Here is a 19,088-nt window from a genome sequence, read left to right as displayed (position 1 = left end):
TTCAAAAAGCAACATTGAAGCGGGAAATAAACATGTAAAGTTAAGTTTACCAAAGTTTACTAAAGTTGGCACAGGTAAGTGCAAGTGAACTCCAGATTCTATTAATCCAGTTATCAAAATAATTTTTATCGAATCATAATCCAATCAGAATCAATTATTTTATAGAAATTAAATGATTTAATATTAAAAAGTCTCATAAAAAAATCTTGGGATCTTCCATGGAACTCGGAATGGATTGGTGCTTCTCAGTGCTAGGTGCTACTCCGTAAATGGTGTCATCGACAATGTAGGTCACCTCCCTGTACATTCAATATAACTCGCAAGTCAGAGATCAAGTAGAATTAAAAAAATTATAATAGGAGAACACCCCCGTCGACAATAGACAATAGTAGATTTTCCAATTATACATGATATAAGCAGCCCTGACGTCATATTTTTCAATGCTCTAAGCGATACCAGACCTTACGACTATCTACTTATTTGACGTTAAAGTTAGCGTAAAGTCAGTATGGTTAAACATTGTTGTTGGAGGACGTGTAATAGTAATTCCCGGTATGCAGAAAGAGAGTACATGACTGGAGTAACCTGGATTCTTTTTCCGAAACTGTTTTCTCAACCAGATAAATGCCAGAGGTGAGTCAAACTGTGCGGTAGAAAAAAAAACTTCTCTGTAGCTAATGTAAACAAGTCGACATATATATATGCTCGAAGCACTTTGTCCCTGGAAGGCCTACAGAGCAGCACCCAGACCCGTTGCTAGTCACTGGCTCATCGTTTGATATAGAGAAGGCACACAGGTAAAAAGAGACGAGTGTTGTCCAAAGTTGAAAATGGAAATGGCCCACAGGAAAAGAAAAAAAAATGGTACAATATGTTCTTTGTGACTAGTTTATATGAATATTACTAGTTATAAATTAAAATTTATCCATTGTAAAGTATGTATTTTGGTTTAATTTTTAATTTATCCAGAAAATTATGTTTTCATCAGAGGTATTAGCTGGGATGTGGGCGCCCATGAGGAAATATCTTCAGAAGTTGAGGGAATTCAAAGCAGTGCTGACTGTGATGTAATACAAATACATTATGAAGAGGTATAATATCTTGATTAAAAAGTACATTTGGGGGGGGGGGTTCAACTAAAAAAAAGAAAGAAAACTTTGGCCATTTCTTAGCAAGTAAATTTCCTCGCTAGATTAAAACCTAACCCCCCCCCCCCCATTATACTTTTTAGTCAAGATATTATACCTTTGGGAAATGTCATCCTTTCCTTCTATTACAGGCAACACTTCCACCTCTTCCTTATGTGTTTGTAGTACATCACAGTCAGCACTGCTTCGAATTCCCTTCTGAAGATATTTTCTGGATAAACTAAAGTATTGTGAACAGGGTTTGCATGTTTCAGGCCGAGGTGCTTCACCAAATCGCTTTTCGCAAGGGCATACACTTAATAGATCTCGACTATTTTTTCAGTTAACATAACGGAAACATTTCTTATCTTGAAAATTGCTGTTGCTTTCTTGAAATCGAGAGCATAACTTAATGAAAACATAAAATACTTGGTAAAGTCCCACATATTTCGGCTAGAGCCAAATAATTTGAAATTTAAGCTTATAAAATGCGAATTCTATTTAAAGCAGCAGCACACATTTTCAGTAAACTGCAAGTTATGTTGAAACAATTTATACTTAAATTTTTTAATATTAACTTGGGTATGCCCTTGCGATATTGGAATTTTTTGTGACATACATATAGTACACATTACATGCATTTATCGCTTAACTGTCAATTAACGTGACCAAACCAAATTCAGTACAGAGCGGGGTCCTTGCAAAGGATAAAGACTGTCAAAAAGTCTTCTCTGAATTACCTATCGTGTCCTACAAACGCAATAAAAACCTGGGTGATATTCTCACCTCAACAATTAAATAATCTTATTGTTTATGTGTAGATGCATAAATGTATAATGCAAATAGACTCCTGATGAGGCGGATTTGCAGCAGTAGGAAGAAAATTATTTCTTCATTATAAAATTAATTTGTATAAATATACCTCGTTTCACACCGCCGAAACACTAAATTAGTGTAGAGTCAAGTGATCGGAGGTAAATGGCTGATGGGAGCCACCTTTTTGAAATCCTTGTAACCAGGAACAATTAAAAAAAAATGATAACTGAGTCTGCGTCCGATGAAGAAGATGAATTTGATTATGATCTGGACCTAACAAATTTGGATTTACCTTCTACAAAAAGGAATTCTCAACCCAAAAAGGCACTGGCAGACATTGTGTCAGAAGCAGTCAAGAGGTTTGAGACTGAATTAAATAAGAGACACAATATTGCATGTGCGTGTGAAGGCATTTCCTACGCAATTGTGTCAGGCAGATTACCACCATACATGAAATGGCAAATAGAGTGTCGTCCAAACTTGGGGGATCCAAATATTTATAAAGAATTTCAGGAACTCTGGAAGAATGAAACACGGTTTCTGAAAGATAAAGCGCTAAAATCAACAGTTGACTTACTGGACGACAAGATTAGTCATTCCAATCACCATCTTAAAGATATCCGGGTAGAAACCATAAATTCAACTGGTAAATCTACCTCTGCTGCTGGTCTTGCTAAGACACAATTGAATGACAAAACAAGAGAACTTAAAGAGAAATTTGTTCGCTACCTAATGGAGTTCAAAATGAATATTAGATCGGTAAGAAAACCAACTGAACGGTTTCCTAAGAGACAACCAAAGGACACCAGAGAAAAACACGGGAAACAAGTGCAAAGAGGACAAAAATTCCGTCCATATTAACACAATAAGATGCACTCTGTTTGAAATTGACTTCATTCTATACTAAAACTCAGTTAAGATTCCATTCATCTTATTTGTGCAAATCTATGAATCATATCTTTTGTTTATGGGATTAGTAAAACGGATTACTATGAAAGGTATCTAATTCATTATCCTTCCACATGTCAAAATAGTCTCTTGGCTGCTTTAATCTGATTGGAGCGAAATCGCCCATAACTCCTCCCACATTTTGAGGAATATCTGTTGTCATTATTACACTCATTCACTTGCAGAATGGGTCCTCGTTTCAATCGAAACGCCAAGTCTAAATGTAAGAAAAACAGAGCTATGAATTTTAAAGCTCGAAAAATTAGAGAACACAAGAATAAAGTACTAATAGCTCGAGATCATGTGTTTAATCTCACACCTGACAGATTGTCAGATGAGGAGTATTTACTTTTGGCAAAAGGTCTAAAATTTGTACCTTCATCTATCTCACACCAAGTCAAACAACAAGTAATGAGAGATTTTAATGAATTTGCCAGAAAATTAAAATGTAAATACATGTTTCATGACCCAGATAGTGACAACAATATACATCCTTTCCGCATGAAAAGCGGTTTTGAACCTGAAATTATGAACAATTCAGTTCAAACATATATTGACAATACAAGACTTGAATTGTCATCTATGGAAGTTCGCAAATCAACTGACAATTTAAGCATATCTGAACGCCAAGCACGAAGAAGGCTAAAAGGTCGTAAAGACATCATCATCAAAAAAGCTGACAAAAACAACATGTGCGTCGTAATTAAAAAAACTGATTACATCCTTAAAGGTGAACGTCAGTTAAATAGCAAATACTTCTGCAAAATTACTAATCCCAATCTAAATCATCTCGAAAATATTATCACACAAAAATTGTCTGAGATGAACACTAAGGGTGTACTTGACAATATTATCTATGACTTTCTACGGAAAGCTAAAGACACGAGGATAGGGAGATTATATTTGCTCCCTAAAATACACAAGCTCAATATTGAGACTTTTAATGAGATTAAAAACAATGGTAGCTGGAATTCACCAATTATTCCACCAGGTCGACCTATTATCTCACAAATAGGTTCACCTACAGAACGCATAAGCCAGTATGTAGATTACTTTCTGGCTCCCGTCGTGCAAACACTAAGCACGTATATCAGGGACAGTTCAGACTTCATTCTAAAAGTTGAACAACTTAGACCACACGCTAAGTGCCTACGGGTCAGTTATGATGTAACATCGCTCTACACCAATATGCATTTCGAGGAGCTAATTACGGCTGTTCAAATGGCCTATACAAACTTCAACAAAGCAGAATGTATAATACCCGCTCCACCTACAACTGATCTTTGTTTTCTTCTTCGACTTGTACTAGAAAACAATATATTTGAATTCAACTCTGCTTTGTATAAACAAACAATAGGATGTGCGATGGGTTCTAAGTGTTCCCCATCTGTGTGCGACATACGCCTACACCAAATTACTGATGAAATCATCGATAAATTTACAGGGAAAAATAAAATAATATATCATGGTCGCTATCGCGACGACGGATTCATCATTTTTCATGGATTAGAAACTTACATCCATGAGCTATTTGAAATAGCTAATTCACAACATCCTCTGCTCAAATTCACATATGAAATTTCTACACAAGAAATCAATTTCTTAGACACCACAGTGTTCAAAGGAAAGAGATATAAAACCAGTCAAATTCTGGATTTTAAAACCTACATTAAACCAACAAATACATTCCAATATTTGGAACGCAACAGTGCACATAATTCCTCTGTTTTTAAAGGATTTAGCAAAGGTGAAACAATACGCCATATGAGAAATACAAGCAATAAAATCACCTTGCTTAAAATTCTGCCTGAGTTTGAGGTTAATCTCTTAAAGAGAGGATATGATAAAATTGAAATCAAATCTAACATGCAAAATGTACTCGCTAATTATAGCAGAGAAAAAACCCTGCAAAGTAAAAGTAGCATCAGGAAAAGAGGAATTCCTCTTGTTTTTGTCACAAAGTACAACCCCTGTATACGACATTCAAAAAGAAAACTGATAAAATATTGGCATATCCTTGCAAAGGATGAAGACTGTCAAAAAGTCTTCTCTGAATTATCTATTGGGTCCTACAAACGCAAGAAAAACCTGGGTTACATTCTCACCTCCTCAACATTTAAATAATCTTATTGTTTATGTGTAGATGCATAAATGCATAATGCAAATAGACTCCTGATGAGGCGGATTTGCAGCAGTAGGAAGAAAATTATTTCTTCATTATAAAATTAATTTATATAAATATACCTCGTTTCACACCGCCGAAACACTAAATTAGTGTAGAGTCAAGTGATCGGAGGTACGTGGCTGATTGGAGCCACCTTTTTGAAATGTTATTAAAAATAATATTATATAAAAGTAATGTGAAAATAAAATTGTTTTACATAAAAAAAATCAGTCTAATAAGGTATGTATTTATGTACGTTTTTATTCCGTTGATTTCTTCATAAACAGACTACCGATGAAAACCAATAAAACTCCCAAATATTTGACCTGCCCTAAGGTAACTAATTATCTATATACAGGTGTACAAGTTTAAAGGTAGGGCTAGGGATATAAAGGAGTTGTTGAAGTCGGTCGAGATGTTGTCTGAAAGAAGGAAAAAAATAATTAAATCATCCAAATAAATAAAACAAATTTTCAGATGTAGGTCGCGTAAAAATTCTTCGTGTAGCCGCTGGTACGTGGCTGGGGCGTTCGCTAAACCGAAACTCATCTTGTTGAATTCATAGAACCCTAAAGGTCCTGCTGTGAATGCGGTTCTCTCTTCATGATGTTCCTCAATCTCGAACTGATGGTAGCCGGACTTCATGTCGAGGACGCTGAAGTAGGTATTACCAGAGAGAGAGAATCCAAAAATTTCCTCGATCCTTGGTTATGCATAATTGTCCTTTATGGTCCGAGAGTTAAGTTGTCTATAATCAATGCAAAGGCGTAGTGAACCATCGCTTTTACGGACTAAGACTACATTTGATGAGAAAGGAGAATGAGATGACCTAATTATCCCAGCAGCTAAGAGATCCTTGATATGGTATCGCACTTCCTCTATCATAGCTAGTGGTATTCTCCGGTATTTCTGCTTGAATGGTGTCTCATCAGATAATTCAAACCGAGGCTTTACTTTATCAGTTGTTCCTGTGTCTAAATCGCCAGTTGAAAAGATTTATAAATACAGGACAATGGGAAATTTCGGGTTTTCGAAGGTCTGTTTGAACTATATCTAGTGATTTAAACCACTATACACTACAGACACCACATGAATAAACAAACAGCACAAAATACCACTGACAATAAATGAAAGTCAAACCTCCACTCAACTTATTGACCACCTGCTATAAAATACTACGTACTAAAACAATTATGTCTTGTCCGTAAACAGATAAAAATGTCAAAAGGTATAGCATTTAAATATTGTAGTTATTAATATCTGGTAGGTTAAAGGGTATAAGGCTAATGTGCACTGTTAATTTTACCACTTACCCATCCTGGCACTCCTGCTTTCAGTCCAGTGATCAATTCAAATAAAAATGTGCACAGAATATACAAATATAACCCAGGCTAACTACGATGACAGACGGACAGACAGGTCATGATCAATAAACACGTGTTTCTATATATAGGCTAGCTAGCTACCTCAAAAATAAATATAAAACATGCATGTATCAAACTGAAAAATCTTATCTAAAGAAAATCTTATCTACTACTGTCTTTGGTCCCGGTGCACCAATCAGGCCGATGAAGCATGCATGCTGCTGCGATCATTACACTGTCACTATCAGCTGATATCACAAACACACTAGTGTAAATGTTCTGATCAGTCAAGCGCGAATCAGTGGGATCACATACACTGTCCAGTGTTCACTCTGAAGTGTTGTGCACGGATAGCTGTTTATTCAAAGTACCAGTCGTGAGTTACATCTCCTTGGAATACCATGGTGTACACGATTTCCAGTCCTCTCTCCATTCCCTGCTGTACCTCACTCTGTCCCAACATGGGCGCCAAATTGAAACGGGGGGTTGTGTATAAATAAACAAGCACGCCTCTGTCAGGGTTCAGGTCTAATTTTATTGACACAGTGAGCAATATGAAAAGATAGCCCTGAAATATAATAAAACAACAATATTATATCACATCAAATCAATCCTATTAATGCATCCGCAGGTATGTTTTGGCTTCCCGTAGAATATCCCAGTGCACTCTGTGCCTTCACATCTCTGAACTACCAAATATGACGTCATAATGGAAAATGACGTCAAGTCACTGCAAATTTGAGGTGTTATGACGGAGAGTGTCATGAACTTTACACTTTATTTCAAACTGTATGTAAAATGCTAGATAGCTATTACAAAATTCACGGGTCGTTAAAGGTTTTTTAAGTATTATATGTCCGAATATTTTAAAAATACACCGCTTACCTACCCTTGATTGAAATTCAGCAAGTTCGAAATGCTTATGAAAAATATACTTTTGAAATGTACTCTGTTTTATACCCGTGGTTGGAGGTAGAATTTATTTTGTGTGTATAAAAGAGCATGGCGCAGGTGATTAATGAGAATTAATCTGAGAATTTTTGTGGAAATCTGTGAGAAAAGGTTATTCTCTAACTGAATCTTGCTTGGGAAAAATGTTTTAATACAGATTACGATATTGTGTGGAAAATACCCTCAAATTTGTAGATAAGTTGAATTTCTCAAAAAATTATAAATGATCGTCACGTGATCCACAAAGTCATGTGATATCATAACAAATATGTTAATATATAGCCGAGGAAACCCTCTATATAAATTGGGAGTACTTAAGTTCAATACTTATAAATTAAAACTAAAACCGACCTCGCAATGACATATTATGTTTTGAGCGCATTTTAGAGCTTCGGGAAGCCTTAACATAGCTGCGTCATTTATACATACATCTAGTTCTCATAGATAACATATTGATAATGATATATTATAGACAAGATGCATCTATGTATATTGACTTATGGTTCAAGAGTAAGCTGTCCAGTATCTTCCTTGAAGCACCTATCATTCTTTCCCATGCCCCGCCAAAGTGGGAGGCATGGGGAGGATTGAACACCCACATGATCTTGTTCTCCTCGAGATACTTTTTTGATACTGGGTTTTCCACCAGGTCAGAGGGAATTTTTAGTTCATGCACTGCCCCAATGAAGTTTGTCCCGCGATCTGATCGAAACTGTATAACAGGGCCTCTTAAGGCCACGAACTTGCGTAATGCATTAATAAATGAAGCTGTGGACAATTCTTCAATGGCTTCCAAATGAACTGCTCGTGAAACGAGGCATGTAAACATCAAAGCCCATCTCTTCTGATTCACAGTTCCCCCTCTGGTCCGTCGTTGCGTGGTTGTCCAGGGACCGAAGGTGTCTACACCTACATAAGGAAAAGGTGGAGCAGGCTGTATCCTGTCCTCAGGTAGATCTGCCATCTTCTGCCAACCAAAACTTCCTCTCAACTTGCGACATGTGACACAGGATTTGATCTCTGATCTTATGAGATTTTTGGCACCTACTACCCAGAATCCTCCAGAACGAAGTGCACCTTCCGTCAACAGTCGTCCCTGATGTAGCACTTGGTGGTGGAATTTGCGCACGAGCAGCCTGGTGACATAATGGTTCTTGGGCATGAGCACAGGGTGAAGATTGTCATCTCCTTGTCTGTTTTTGTCAAGTCTACCTCCCACGCGGAGTATGCCATGTTGGTCAATAAATGGCGATAAGGCCATAAGTGAGTGTCCGTTCGGCAGGGGACGTCCACCTTTGATACATCTTATTGCATCATCATATGCTTCTCCCTGGCATGTCTGTATCACATAAAGTTCTGCATGTTCATATGCTTCACTAGAGTCAATGTCACTGTGTTTCACTGATTTATATATGAATTGCTTCAGGATCTTGACTCCTCGAACAAGAGATTCCCATGTTGAGAATTTTAAGAATCTTTCTGATCCGATCTTATGGTTAAAAGGTTTCACATCATCCATCTGAACTTTGTTGCATGTGACTTCAGGTCTAATCTCACAGTCGTTGTTTGGTTCCACTAACGGATAACATAAGGGTGGTTCTGAAAATGTTTTTGTCAGGGTCTCACATGGAGGTCCAATCAACCACATACTGTTTGAATGTTGAGTAGCACAGACTGATCTCGTAGCCAGATCAGCTGGATTCTGCTCTGTGGGAACGTGCGTCCATTGTCTCGGAGATGAAGATGAATGAACACGCTTCACTCTGTTTAACACATAAACGTAGAATCTGCGAGTAGTGTTTGTTAGATAACCCAAGACAATCTGGCTGTCCGTATAGTATCTAAAGCACTCTGATGGAATACCAAGTTGTTCCTTGATTATGTCTGCTACTTCGACTCCGAGAACTGCAGCACATAGTTCCATCCGAGGAATGGTGTTGCCGCCATTAGGTGCAAGTTTTCCCTTTCCAAGCAGAAAACTGAGTGTAGGCTCTGAAGCAACAGGTCCAAAGAGCTGTAGATATGCAACAGCACCGATCGCGTCTTTCGATGCATCACAGAATACATGCACAAGACGAACATTGGAATCTGTATATGAGTGATCCGAGTACTGTCTACAAATGCACACTTGTTCTAGTTGAGTTAAGGATTGTACCCAGTCATCCCATGGGTTTTTAAACACTTCAGGAAGTGGGTCATCCCAATCTAAGGAGGTTGTACTGGACAGAATTTCTTTCATCAAAAGCTTCCCTTTCAAAACGACTGGAACAGCAAAGCCTATGGGGTCGTAAAGTCCGTTAATCACAGACAATATTCCACGTCTGGTGAATGGTTTCTTGTCTTTACATGTGCGAAATGTGAATTGATCAGTTTCAATGTCCCAAGAGAGTCCCGAACTTCTCTGCATTGGTAATGTGTCATTACAAAGATCAAGGTTACAGAGATCCTTAGCCAGCTCACTCTGTGGAAATGAGTCCAACACCTCTCTGTTATTGGATGCAAACTTGTGTAACCTAAGTTTCCCATTGTCATGTAGGACACGTTGTGTACGAACAAGCAGGTCAATGGCTTCTTCAGATGTACGGCAGGAAATCAAACCATCGTCGACATAGAAATTCCTGTAAATGAAGTCCTGAACATCTGTCTCTGCTTTCTCTACTGCCTTGCGCAGCCCGTAGGTGGATACAGCTGGCGACGGGCTGTTCCCAAAAACGTGAACGTTCATATGATAATCTATTAACGGTTTAGAGATGTCGTTGTCTTCATGCCAGAGGAACCTAAGATAACTTCTATGTCCTGGGGTAACGAAAAAGTTGTGGAACATTTGTTCAACGTCCGCGGTAACAGCAACTGCTTCCTTCCGAAATCGGAGTAGGATCCCCAGAAGACTGTTGTAGAGAGGAGGTCCTTTCAGTAGAACGTCATTGAGGGAATACCCATGATACTTGGCAGAAGAATCGAAGACTACCCTTACGCTGTTGGGCTTCTTGGGATGATAGACACTGAATAGTGGCATGTACCATTTCTCTGTGCCATTGGTTGTTACGGGAACAGGTTCAGCATGTTGTCTATCAAGTATCTTCTGCATAAACTCACAGACGTGTGCTGCCTTGGTTGGGTTGTGTATAAGACTGTTCTTGAATGAAATAGCTCGTTTCATTGCAGCTTCTCGATTGTTGTGTAGAATGGGTCTACAGGTCCGAAATGGTAGAGGCGCTGTCCATTTACCACACTCAGACATTATGAATCCTGAGTCCATGATATCCAAGAAGGCCTGGTCTTCTAATGACAGCCCTTCACATTCATCATATGCTGTTTGCTTAAACACTGGGTCATCTTTCACACAAAAGGAACTGTCACAGGGCTCTAGATAGGTTGGTCTACCATTGGCAAGTATGGCAGTCTTGTTGACGGTGACAACTGTCTGTTCGTGAACTGTTCCGAGACAGGAATTTCCAATCAGGACCCATCCAAGGGGTAGTCTCTGGCCTAGAGGAACGCCAACACGTTGGTCAAGTACTATATGAGTGTCAATAAGGTCACGACCAATGAGTAGTTCAATCGAAATGTTATCATCAATGGTAGGTATGTAGTCAGTAATATCACTGAGATGGGGGTAGCTAGCTGCAACTTCTGGAGATGGTATCTCACTGCGATTCTGTGGAATCTCATTGCACTCTATGATATCTGGTAGTCTAAACACTTGTGATCGATCACAGGACTCTATCACATATCCACATGCTTTACGTCCACTGTTCACAGATTCACCGGAACATGATTTCAGTGTGTACAGGTGGTCTGGACCATATTCATGGAAACAATCAAAGAACTTGGAGGTGGCGAGAGTGTTGCTGCTTTGATCATCAATGATGCAGTAGATATATCTAGCAAGGTCACGTTCCTGCTTTGGATACACAAGGGCTTTCACGATCTTTGCACATGACTTGCTGGTATTGAATGGCTTCCCACAGATCTGAGTGCAGCTGGAACTAACAACTGGTAGCCTCTCCCCCTCATGGGTTTCCACAGCCATTGAGGTGATATCAGGATCTTTGTGCAAGGCTGATGGGTGATCAGAGCCTTTACAAACAGAACATAGGACAGGCTCATTACACTTTGACCTTATGTGCTTCTTTGGCCCGCAGCAACGAAAGCAGTAGCCCTTTTCCTTTATGAATGTGTTCCGCTCATCTAATGGTCGGGCGCGGAATGAACGACACTCATTTAGTGTATGTTTAGAGTTTTCATGAATAGGGCACCTGTCCAACGTAGAAGCAATGTCTTTAAATAAAGTTCCAGAGCTCTGTACTTGTGTTTTAAATGCAGTCACAGTAGGGTTGCTCTTACGGCCTTGCAGCTTTACTGGGTACACTTTCTGCTGTTCACTTCTGTTAGCGTCATGTAAGGTGTCAAACTGTAGACTGGGGTCATTCTTCATACTTGTGATCTTTTCCAAGAATGCCACGAACACAGGAAATGTGGGATATGAATGTCCGGTTCTCAACTTGTAGTTTGTTGCTTCCGTCACCCATTTCTCTTGGATGTAATGAGGTAACTTGGCCACAGTGGGATTCACACCTGATGATGAATCGAAGTAAGCGAGCAATGTTGAGTAGACAGGGTTTTCCTTTAAAGAGTCAATTTCTGACACAATGTCAAAGAGTTCATATAACTTTGTATTGTCTTTGTTTCCTAGCTTAGGGAACTTGGCGAGTTTTCTCTTGATGGCGGACTCAACAACCTCTGGATTGGCAAAGCGGTCATGAAGACGATCCCATATACGCTGTAACCCACGGTCTGGATTTGATGCATTAGCATTTCTGATGCTCTTTGCCTGGGTCGCTGATGAGGTGTTTCCAAGCCACTGCACTAACAAGTCCATCTCCTCCATGGGTGTGAGACTTAGTTCCTTCACTGCATTTTTGAATGAGGCTTTCCATGATGAAAAGTTCTCTGGATTGTCGTCAAAGATGTGTATCTTTGAAACTAAGTCCTTCTTGGCAAAGACTTTAGCAAACTCTGAGCATGTGTTCATGTCAGTATGCCCAATCTGAGGTGTTTGCTGATTGAACTGTGTAGTATTCGGGATGTTTGCTTGGACACTGTTCGCAGAGGGACCAAAATATGATGTTGGTTCTGCTGTGTTGACTTGGGGGTTAAAATGTTCTGTTTCAATGTCCAACTGCCTCTGGGGTAATCTAGATTCACTTCCATCCTCGGCAGGAGGATGGTCTTGACTTGGGGAACTCGTATCACCTTGTTGCGAGTCAACGTAAGCTTCTGTGCGCTGAAGTCCTATTTCAGCTTCGAATGGATTGTCTTCGACTACGGATGGTGGAACATAGCTTCCTCCCAGATCTGACATATCGTATAACGCTTCAAGATTACATTTGGCTTCTTCAACTTCACGTTTTGTGCTAAGAATCATCTTGTTTGCGTTGAGCTCTGCTTCCTGTTTGAGAAGTGCGGCTTCTTCTGCTGCAAACTTGAGGCGAGCCTTGGCTGTAGAGAGGCGTTCTGAATGTTTCAACACAGCTTGACCTAGTTGTTTTGTGCCTTCCTGTGAGAGAAAGGTTGATAATTTGGAGTGCTGACTGAGTCGCCCAGACATTGTCATAGAAAAAGACTTTCTTGGAACCTTAATACGCTTGATAACATCATGTACTTTAGTCTTTGTACTATCCAAAACTGCTTTCCACTTAGCATTCTCTTGAATACTGTCTGATGTTCTTAGGGTACTCAGGTAAGTAGAGAATTTGGAACATAATTTCGCGAACTCACTGATATGTTGTTCCAATTTGTTTATGATGCTGTTCACATCTCTAAGATGTACTGGATTTTTTGCGACAAACTCACAAATGTTATCAATTTCGCCTTGGGACTGTGATAGCCTCTTTGAATATGATATAACAGTCTGAATATATTGTTCAGATCCAAATTCAGTGAGCTCTCTGTCTTTCCGTAAGTCGTGGGTCTTCTCAGGATTTGAAACCTCTTTAGTAGATCCATCAGCCATAGTGAAAAGAGAGAGTGAAGAAAGCTGTGCCCAAGATTTCCACTGTAAGTGTGTTCACGACGCAAGTTTATTGGTCAAACTTACAAACCTCTCTCACCGAGGGTGGAAACTGAAACATACATGTGGGGACAACATTAATTACATAATATAATCTCACAAGACAGTATAAGATTAACACATTATAATCGCTTAATATCAAAACATCGAAATAATGACATTCACGGCACGCCATACTCGAACAAAATATCAACGCACATTTCAAATCATGAAAACAGGCATGAGCATCACTAACAACATGAAAGCATTATGTTTTATAATTAATTACATGACAAATGATAACTATACACAGTGTACTTACTCTTTTGGGGCACAAACACCAAAATACAAATCAATTTTTGTAGGAAAAAACAAGCATGGTTTATGCCGGAACAAACTGTAAACAAACTATTAATCAAACCAACTCCGGAATCAATTCCGGCGCCACTACAATAACAAATATTACATCATAGATCCTCAAATGGCTGTGTTAGAGCTTGACAAATGCCCATCTGCAGCCCTCCCCCCCCCCCTTCCAGCTTTCAGATTTGTGAGACATGATGCTCTGAATTAGTTGATATTTTCAAAAAATTAAATAAAAATATCATATTAAACAATATCAATTAAGTCTTAACAACTTAATTTATATCAAATTAAAATTAAAAATAAAAGGCTAAAATAAAAGGCTGGCCATCAAATGACATATGCTATAAACTAACAAGCAGTTCTGTCTAATTCCCAAAGGATACAGATAAGAGCTGATTGATCAGAGATCCTCTAACAGAAATGATCAGATGATTGAGACAGCTAGCCTTCCTACACTGAACTCATTAATTAATCTTTAACTGGATGCATGTCCACTCACTACTCCCAAGGGATGAATGAATCTATACATACTATCTGCTTTGTAGTGCAATAAAAATGCATATTTATGTCATTCTGATATTAAATTTGAAAATAAAGATTTTTTTTAATTTGTTACAAAGATTTATAAAAAGAAAAAAAAAACGTGTGTAATCTTGATGTAACATTTTTAATAAGGTTCCTGCATTACTCTTAGATTTGCAGGGACTCTCTACCATAATTAAAACATTTTTTTAAATACATGCACTTGATTTTTTTTTTTTTAGATTTAATGTCAGACTGGTTTTAAACTGCAATTCATACAGACAGCAGGCATGCTGATTCCAATACCCCCCCCCCCCCCAAGTATAATCAGTTTTAATTATATTATACAATATCATATTAGTTTATTACACAATATCAAATTAATTTATTATACAATATCAAATAAGTTTTAATTACTTTTCACTAAATTCATTTTAAAAGTTAGGATAGCCAACTATTTAATCCAACAGGGCTGATTCTTTTTGCCCAGTTCCCAAGAGATATAGATAACACCTGCTTGATCAGAGATGCTCTACCAGTTAGCTCCTCACACTAATCTCATTAATTTCTCTCTAATTTGACATGCAATTTTCTGTTATCAAATTCTCCTTGACCAGTGCTTGATAATTACACTATCCCTACAATTAACCCCTTGCACAAGTCCAGACCTCTTTAAACAGTTTAGAGTTCTTTGCTGCGCATGTCTCACCTGTGTGGACACACACTTTGCATTGCCATGTTATTCTGTCAGGATGGAATTATCAAACTTTATGCACTTATTTTAAGCCAGGGGAAAAGTAACATCAAATATACAGGTTTTATAACAGTGTGCTTGTATTTATTTATGAGTAGTGTTCAGCTTTAACAATTTTATACATTTAAAAGTATGGTATATATAAGTAATTAATATTTACAGAAATACAGTGAATAATGTATATGCATTGTATATCTGATGTAAAACAGATCTTTAAACAATTATACAAAGAAGATAAGTGTACTAAAACTGTAAACTCTCTCATCACCAGTTATTGAAGTTACACTCATGCTTTGTCATTAAGGATGAAAACGTGGTTCACCAATGTCAATATTGTCAAATGACACATGATATTAAAGGAAATCAAACACTGGATATATGCATACACTATGATTTATCATTTTACACAAAATGATGCAATTCGAAGGCTCATAAAACTTCGTCTTAGTTTTTCAATTTTGGAAAGAGCTCTTCAATATAAAATTTATTTAGCTTTATGAGTAATGATTCCCAAAAAGAGTTGTCAAATTGGATGGGAATGACTAAAAAGTCTTTGATCGTATAAATAACAAAATCACATCTCTCCATTTGAAATACACCCATTTGACCCTGCACCTGGGTATAATATTTATGACTTTTCTTTAACTGAATTGTATTGGTATCATCAATATAACAACAAAATGTTTTATCCTTGCACGCTTCTAAAATAGTACACTGTCTCCATTTAAAAGGACACTTTACTTCCAAAAGATATTTGTGTGTTTCAAACTTCACTAAGCCATCAGGGCTTGCACCTAAGTAAGAGCAATGCGTATACAAAACCAGCCCCATATCTTCAACAATGACATTCTGTTTTTTCTTCAATGTCATGTAAGCTATGTACCTTTTTTTAGCAATGGGTTCTTGCTTAATCCCCCAATGCACAGCACTATTTTCTAAAGGTTTACCCTGACCCAAGAGTCTACATATGATATTTTCCGATTTTGTGGAGTCTTTTTTTGTTTTAATTTCATGAAAATTTAAAGCTGTTAAAAGAGCTGCTCGAGCTAAAACCCACAAAGGATTGTTATGTTGCCCTTTAGTTCGAACTTCAATTTCACCAACTATTTCTTGACTGCATGTGGATATAAGTCAGAAAGTCAGATTGAGACATATTTTCATCTTTAACAGTTTTGTGTAACGCAATATATTTGTCAGAAAGGTGAAGAATGTGGTCACTAGTCTATACTTCTTGAAAATGAGCAATATTGCGGTCACTTTGTACATCAATATTGTTATTAGCACATGGGGGAAGAATGTAAAAAATAGCAGCACGTGAGTTATTTCCAAGTTTTGCACACAATGAGTTTCTAAATTTTATGCTATCTACTTTATAATTCACAATTTTTTTTATTCTTTACATTTTCTCAAGATAATTTGATCTTTTTGAAACTCATGTCTTTCACAGGTTTTGTATCTTTCTTTCTTTTGCTGGGTCGATTCCACTCACAAGGCTTTGAAGTGCATGGAACATCATCGTCTGTCACAGGGCGTCCTTCCAGGGCAAACAACAGTCCAGCAACATGGGTACATCCTTCACCAAGGCTGCAAATACATAACATAATCATATACATGGATTCATATCAGCTATGAGAGTTTATAACATTTATCAATTTGATAAAATAATGCTATTCACCGAGATATCAAAAATTAAATTGAAGTGTTCATTTTTAGAATTATTGTTTTATGAATGCATGCATAATTAAATAAATAATGAGAGAAATAATTCATTTATTTCATAATTTTAATTTGGCATATTTATATCATTTAAGAAAGTGATTTTCATTTAGTTAATACTGGTGATTCATACTCTGCTTGGCACGTGCAACTTGCTTTCTGGACTTGAAAAGGGGGTTTCTTTGTCATTAGGATCCACTGCTCATCCACACCCTGCTTCATTGAAGGATAGCATTTTGATCGTATATAGCAATACTCGCTGTCAGCGAGCAATACTCGCTGTCTCATTCATCATAATCTTATGTATGTAGCCCTCTTTGAAAAAATTTAATCCTCTAATATATTGTCTATAGCACTGCATTTTCTTTGCATCGACAGTCCTGTGGCTACTGTGGATCAAATAATTCTCCACATCTTGAATTTTAATGTTGGGAAACATATCCGATTTACCTGCCCAACCTGAATGCAGGTCCTTTATATCTGGTACAGGTACATCTGAAGTTTGACACGATTGATGTGGGGGTATTTGACTGGGCGTCGTGCACGAACGATCTTTATAGCCTTCACTACACGTTGGGCGAGTTCTAGCTTGTTGCCACTCACTTTTATGTGATTTACTCGCAGAAATGTTTGTATTTGAGATTTCTGATAATTAAGTATGTCTTCCACCGTGGTATTGAATGATAACGGCAAGTGTAAGCCTTCATTACGAAGTGGTTCCATCGCATCGTTTGGAATATGGCGCTATGCAACTCTTTACTGGAAGTTTACATACCGTCCCGCAGGAACGATAACTCGTATAAGCAAACATTACGAAAGGAGGGAATTCTTAGTTTCTGCAAAAACCCTTTTAATAATTGATGACCCAAACAACCATACGTCTTGAGAATCTGAAATAATAACTCTGGGTTAATTAAAATCTTGGAATACGTATGTAGGTTTTACAGCAATTCGATTTGTATCTCCCTGAGGATTGGATAACTTGAGATGAAAACCCATTTAAAGCCAATTCCGTACTTGCTCCAATACGAAAGGAGTGGGATTTGTAGCCCAAACAATCAAGGTTTTATGCCGATATTGCTTTGGATAAAAATGAGGTAAACGGGTACGTAGAGAGAGAAGGCAGAAAAGAAGGTATTTTCATACGCCGCCATTCCGCCAAAAATATAGTCCCTGCTAGATTTCAAACTCTGTTTACCATTTCTATTTAAAGTTGTACAATTGTGATGAGGAAAGAAAAATATTTTCTTTTATATCTCTTACATCTAAATATATAAAACATATAAGCAAATATACTTTGAATATTTCATCTAGTCAGAAACCAGACAAGAATCCCTCCTCAAAAGTCTTTAAAGAAAAAACAATGAATCTTGACTGTTTCAATGCTGAACTTAGTTCAATAATAATAATTACATTTAGAAACTTGAGTGTAATAAAGAATTTCAGTAGTACATTAATAGAATATTTAATGTAGAAGGGTGAATGTACAAAGTTCAAATGAGCTTCTTCACAATAAATTGTATGAATTCATTTATTTGTTTCTTGTTGGTACACATCATTTAACAAGAGGTTCCTGAAAATTGACTAGACAACTTGCAACAAATACTAATTGATTTGCTACTGGTGATAAAGACAAGGGAATTTGACTGTTGATGCTCTGTTATCAGTGTCTGCCTTTAAAAAAAACTACAAGACGGCTAAAACCATCGATTCCACCATGTGTTGATATTCCCCATCTGTTTAAAAGATATGGATTGAATCCACCACTTAAAATGACAGAAATTGACAATTGGGGGGTGCCAGATGCATTATAAGGCTTTGCATATTTTAACTGGAAAGTCAAGGTTAACACAGCCAGTAAAACAATTGATAAACAATGGATATACCTTATCAGCTTCATGTGGCCATCTATATGCCAGTATGAATTGCTCGTTGGAACAGAGTATCTCCTGCGCTTCACAGTCTTTGTTAATCTGTGTACGACAGGAAAAGGACTTGTTCTATTTATGCTTTCCCTTACTCTTTTACTCTGAACTTGATTGCAACATACCACTCGACATCTGAAAAAAATTTAAATTCCAGTTAAAATGTTTCAAAACAGCATAGAAACTGTCCATCCATCTGTCAACTTCTCCAACTGTCTAACTTCTCCAGAACCACTGATTTCAACCAAACTTAACATAAAGCATCCTTGGGTGAAGGGGATTCAAGTTTGTTTAAAGGACATGTCCTCTTTGAAGGGGAGGTAATCAACAAAAAAATGAGTGTGTCTTCAAAAATCTCAAGATATTCACAATTGGGGGGGGGG

General features: G+C 37.6%; 2 protein-coding genes and 1 pseudogene across 2 annotated transcripts; 1 reads left to right on the top strand and 2 right to left on the bottom strand.

Moving 5' to 3' along the window:
* Positions 1-3,077: 3,077 nt before the first annotated feature.
* On the top strand, positions 3,078-5,015 carry LOC133179540 (uncharacterized). The gene has a single exon (XM_061314273.1). The coding sequence runs from the start codon at positions 3,078-3,080 to the stop codon at positions 5,013-5,015; it is 1,938 nt and encodes a 645-aa protein (XP_061170257.1).
* Positions 5,016-7,836: 2,821 nt separating this feature from the next.
* On the bottom strand, positions 7,837-13,386 carry LOC133179539 (uncharacterized). Its single transcript, XM_061314272.1, has one exon. It carries the CDS (start codon positions 13,384-13,386, stop codon positions 7,837-7,839), a length of 5,550 nt encoding a protein of 1,849 aa, XP_061170256.1.
* Positions 13,387-16,470: 3,084 nt separating this feature from the next.
* Positions 16,471-17,503, bottom strand: LOC133179538 (uncharacterized; annotated as a pseudogene).
* Between the last annotated feature and the right edge of the window lie 1,585 nt (positions 17,504-19,088).

This window comes from Saccostrea echinata, unplaced genomic scaffold (assembly GCF_033153115.1).
Source record: "Saccostrea echinata isolate AGI-Se365-2 ecotype Australia unplaced genomic scaffold, CSIRO_AGI_Sech_v1 ptg000005l, whole genome shotgun sequence".
NCBI lineage: Eukaryota > Metazoa > Mollusca > Bivalvia > Ostreida > Ostreidae > Saccostrea > Saccostrea echinata.
This window is presented reverse-complemented; position numbering and strand designations above follow the sequence as displayed.

Bases quoted from the DNA above. Each gene is read 5' to 3' on its own strand.
- LOC133179540 (XM_061314273.1), top strand. From the start codon at position 3,078: ATGGGTCCTCGTTTCAATCGAAACGCCAAGTCTAAATGTAAGAAAAAC.
- LOC133179539 (XM_061314272.1), bottom strand. From the start codon at position 13,386: ATGGCTGATGGATCTACTAAAGAGGTTTCAAATCCTGAGAAGACCCAC.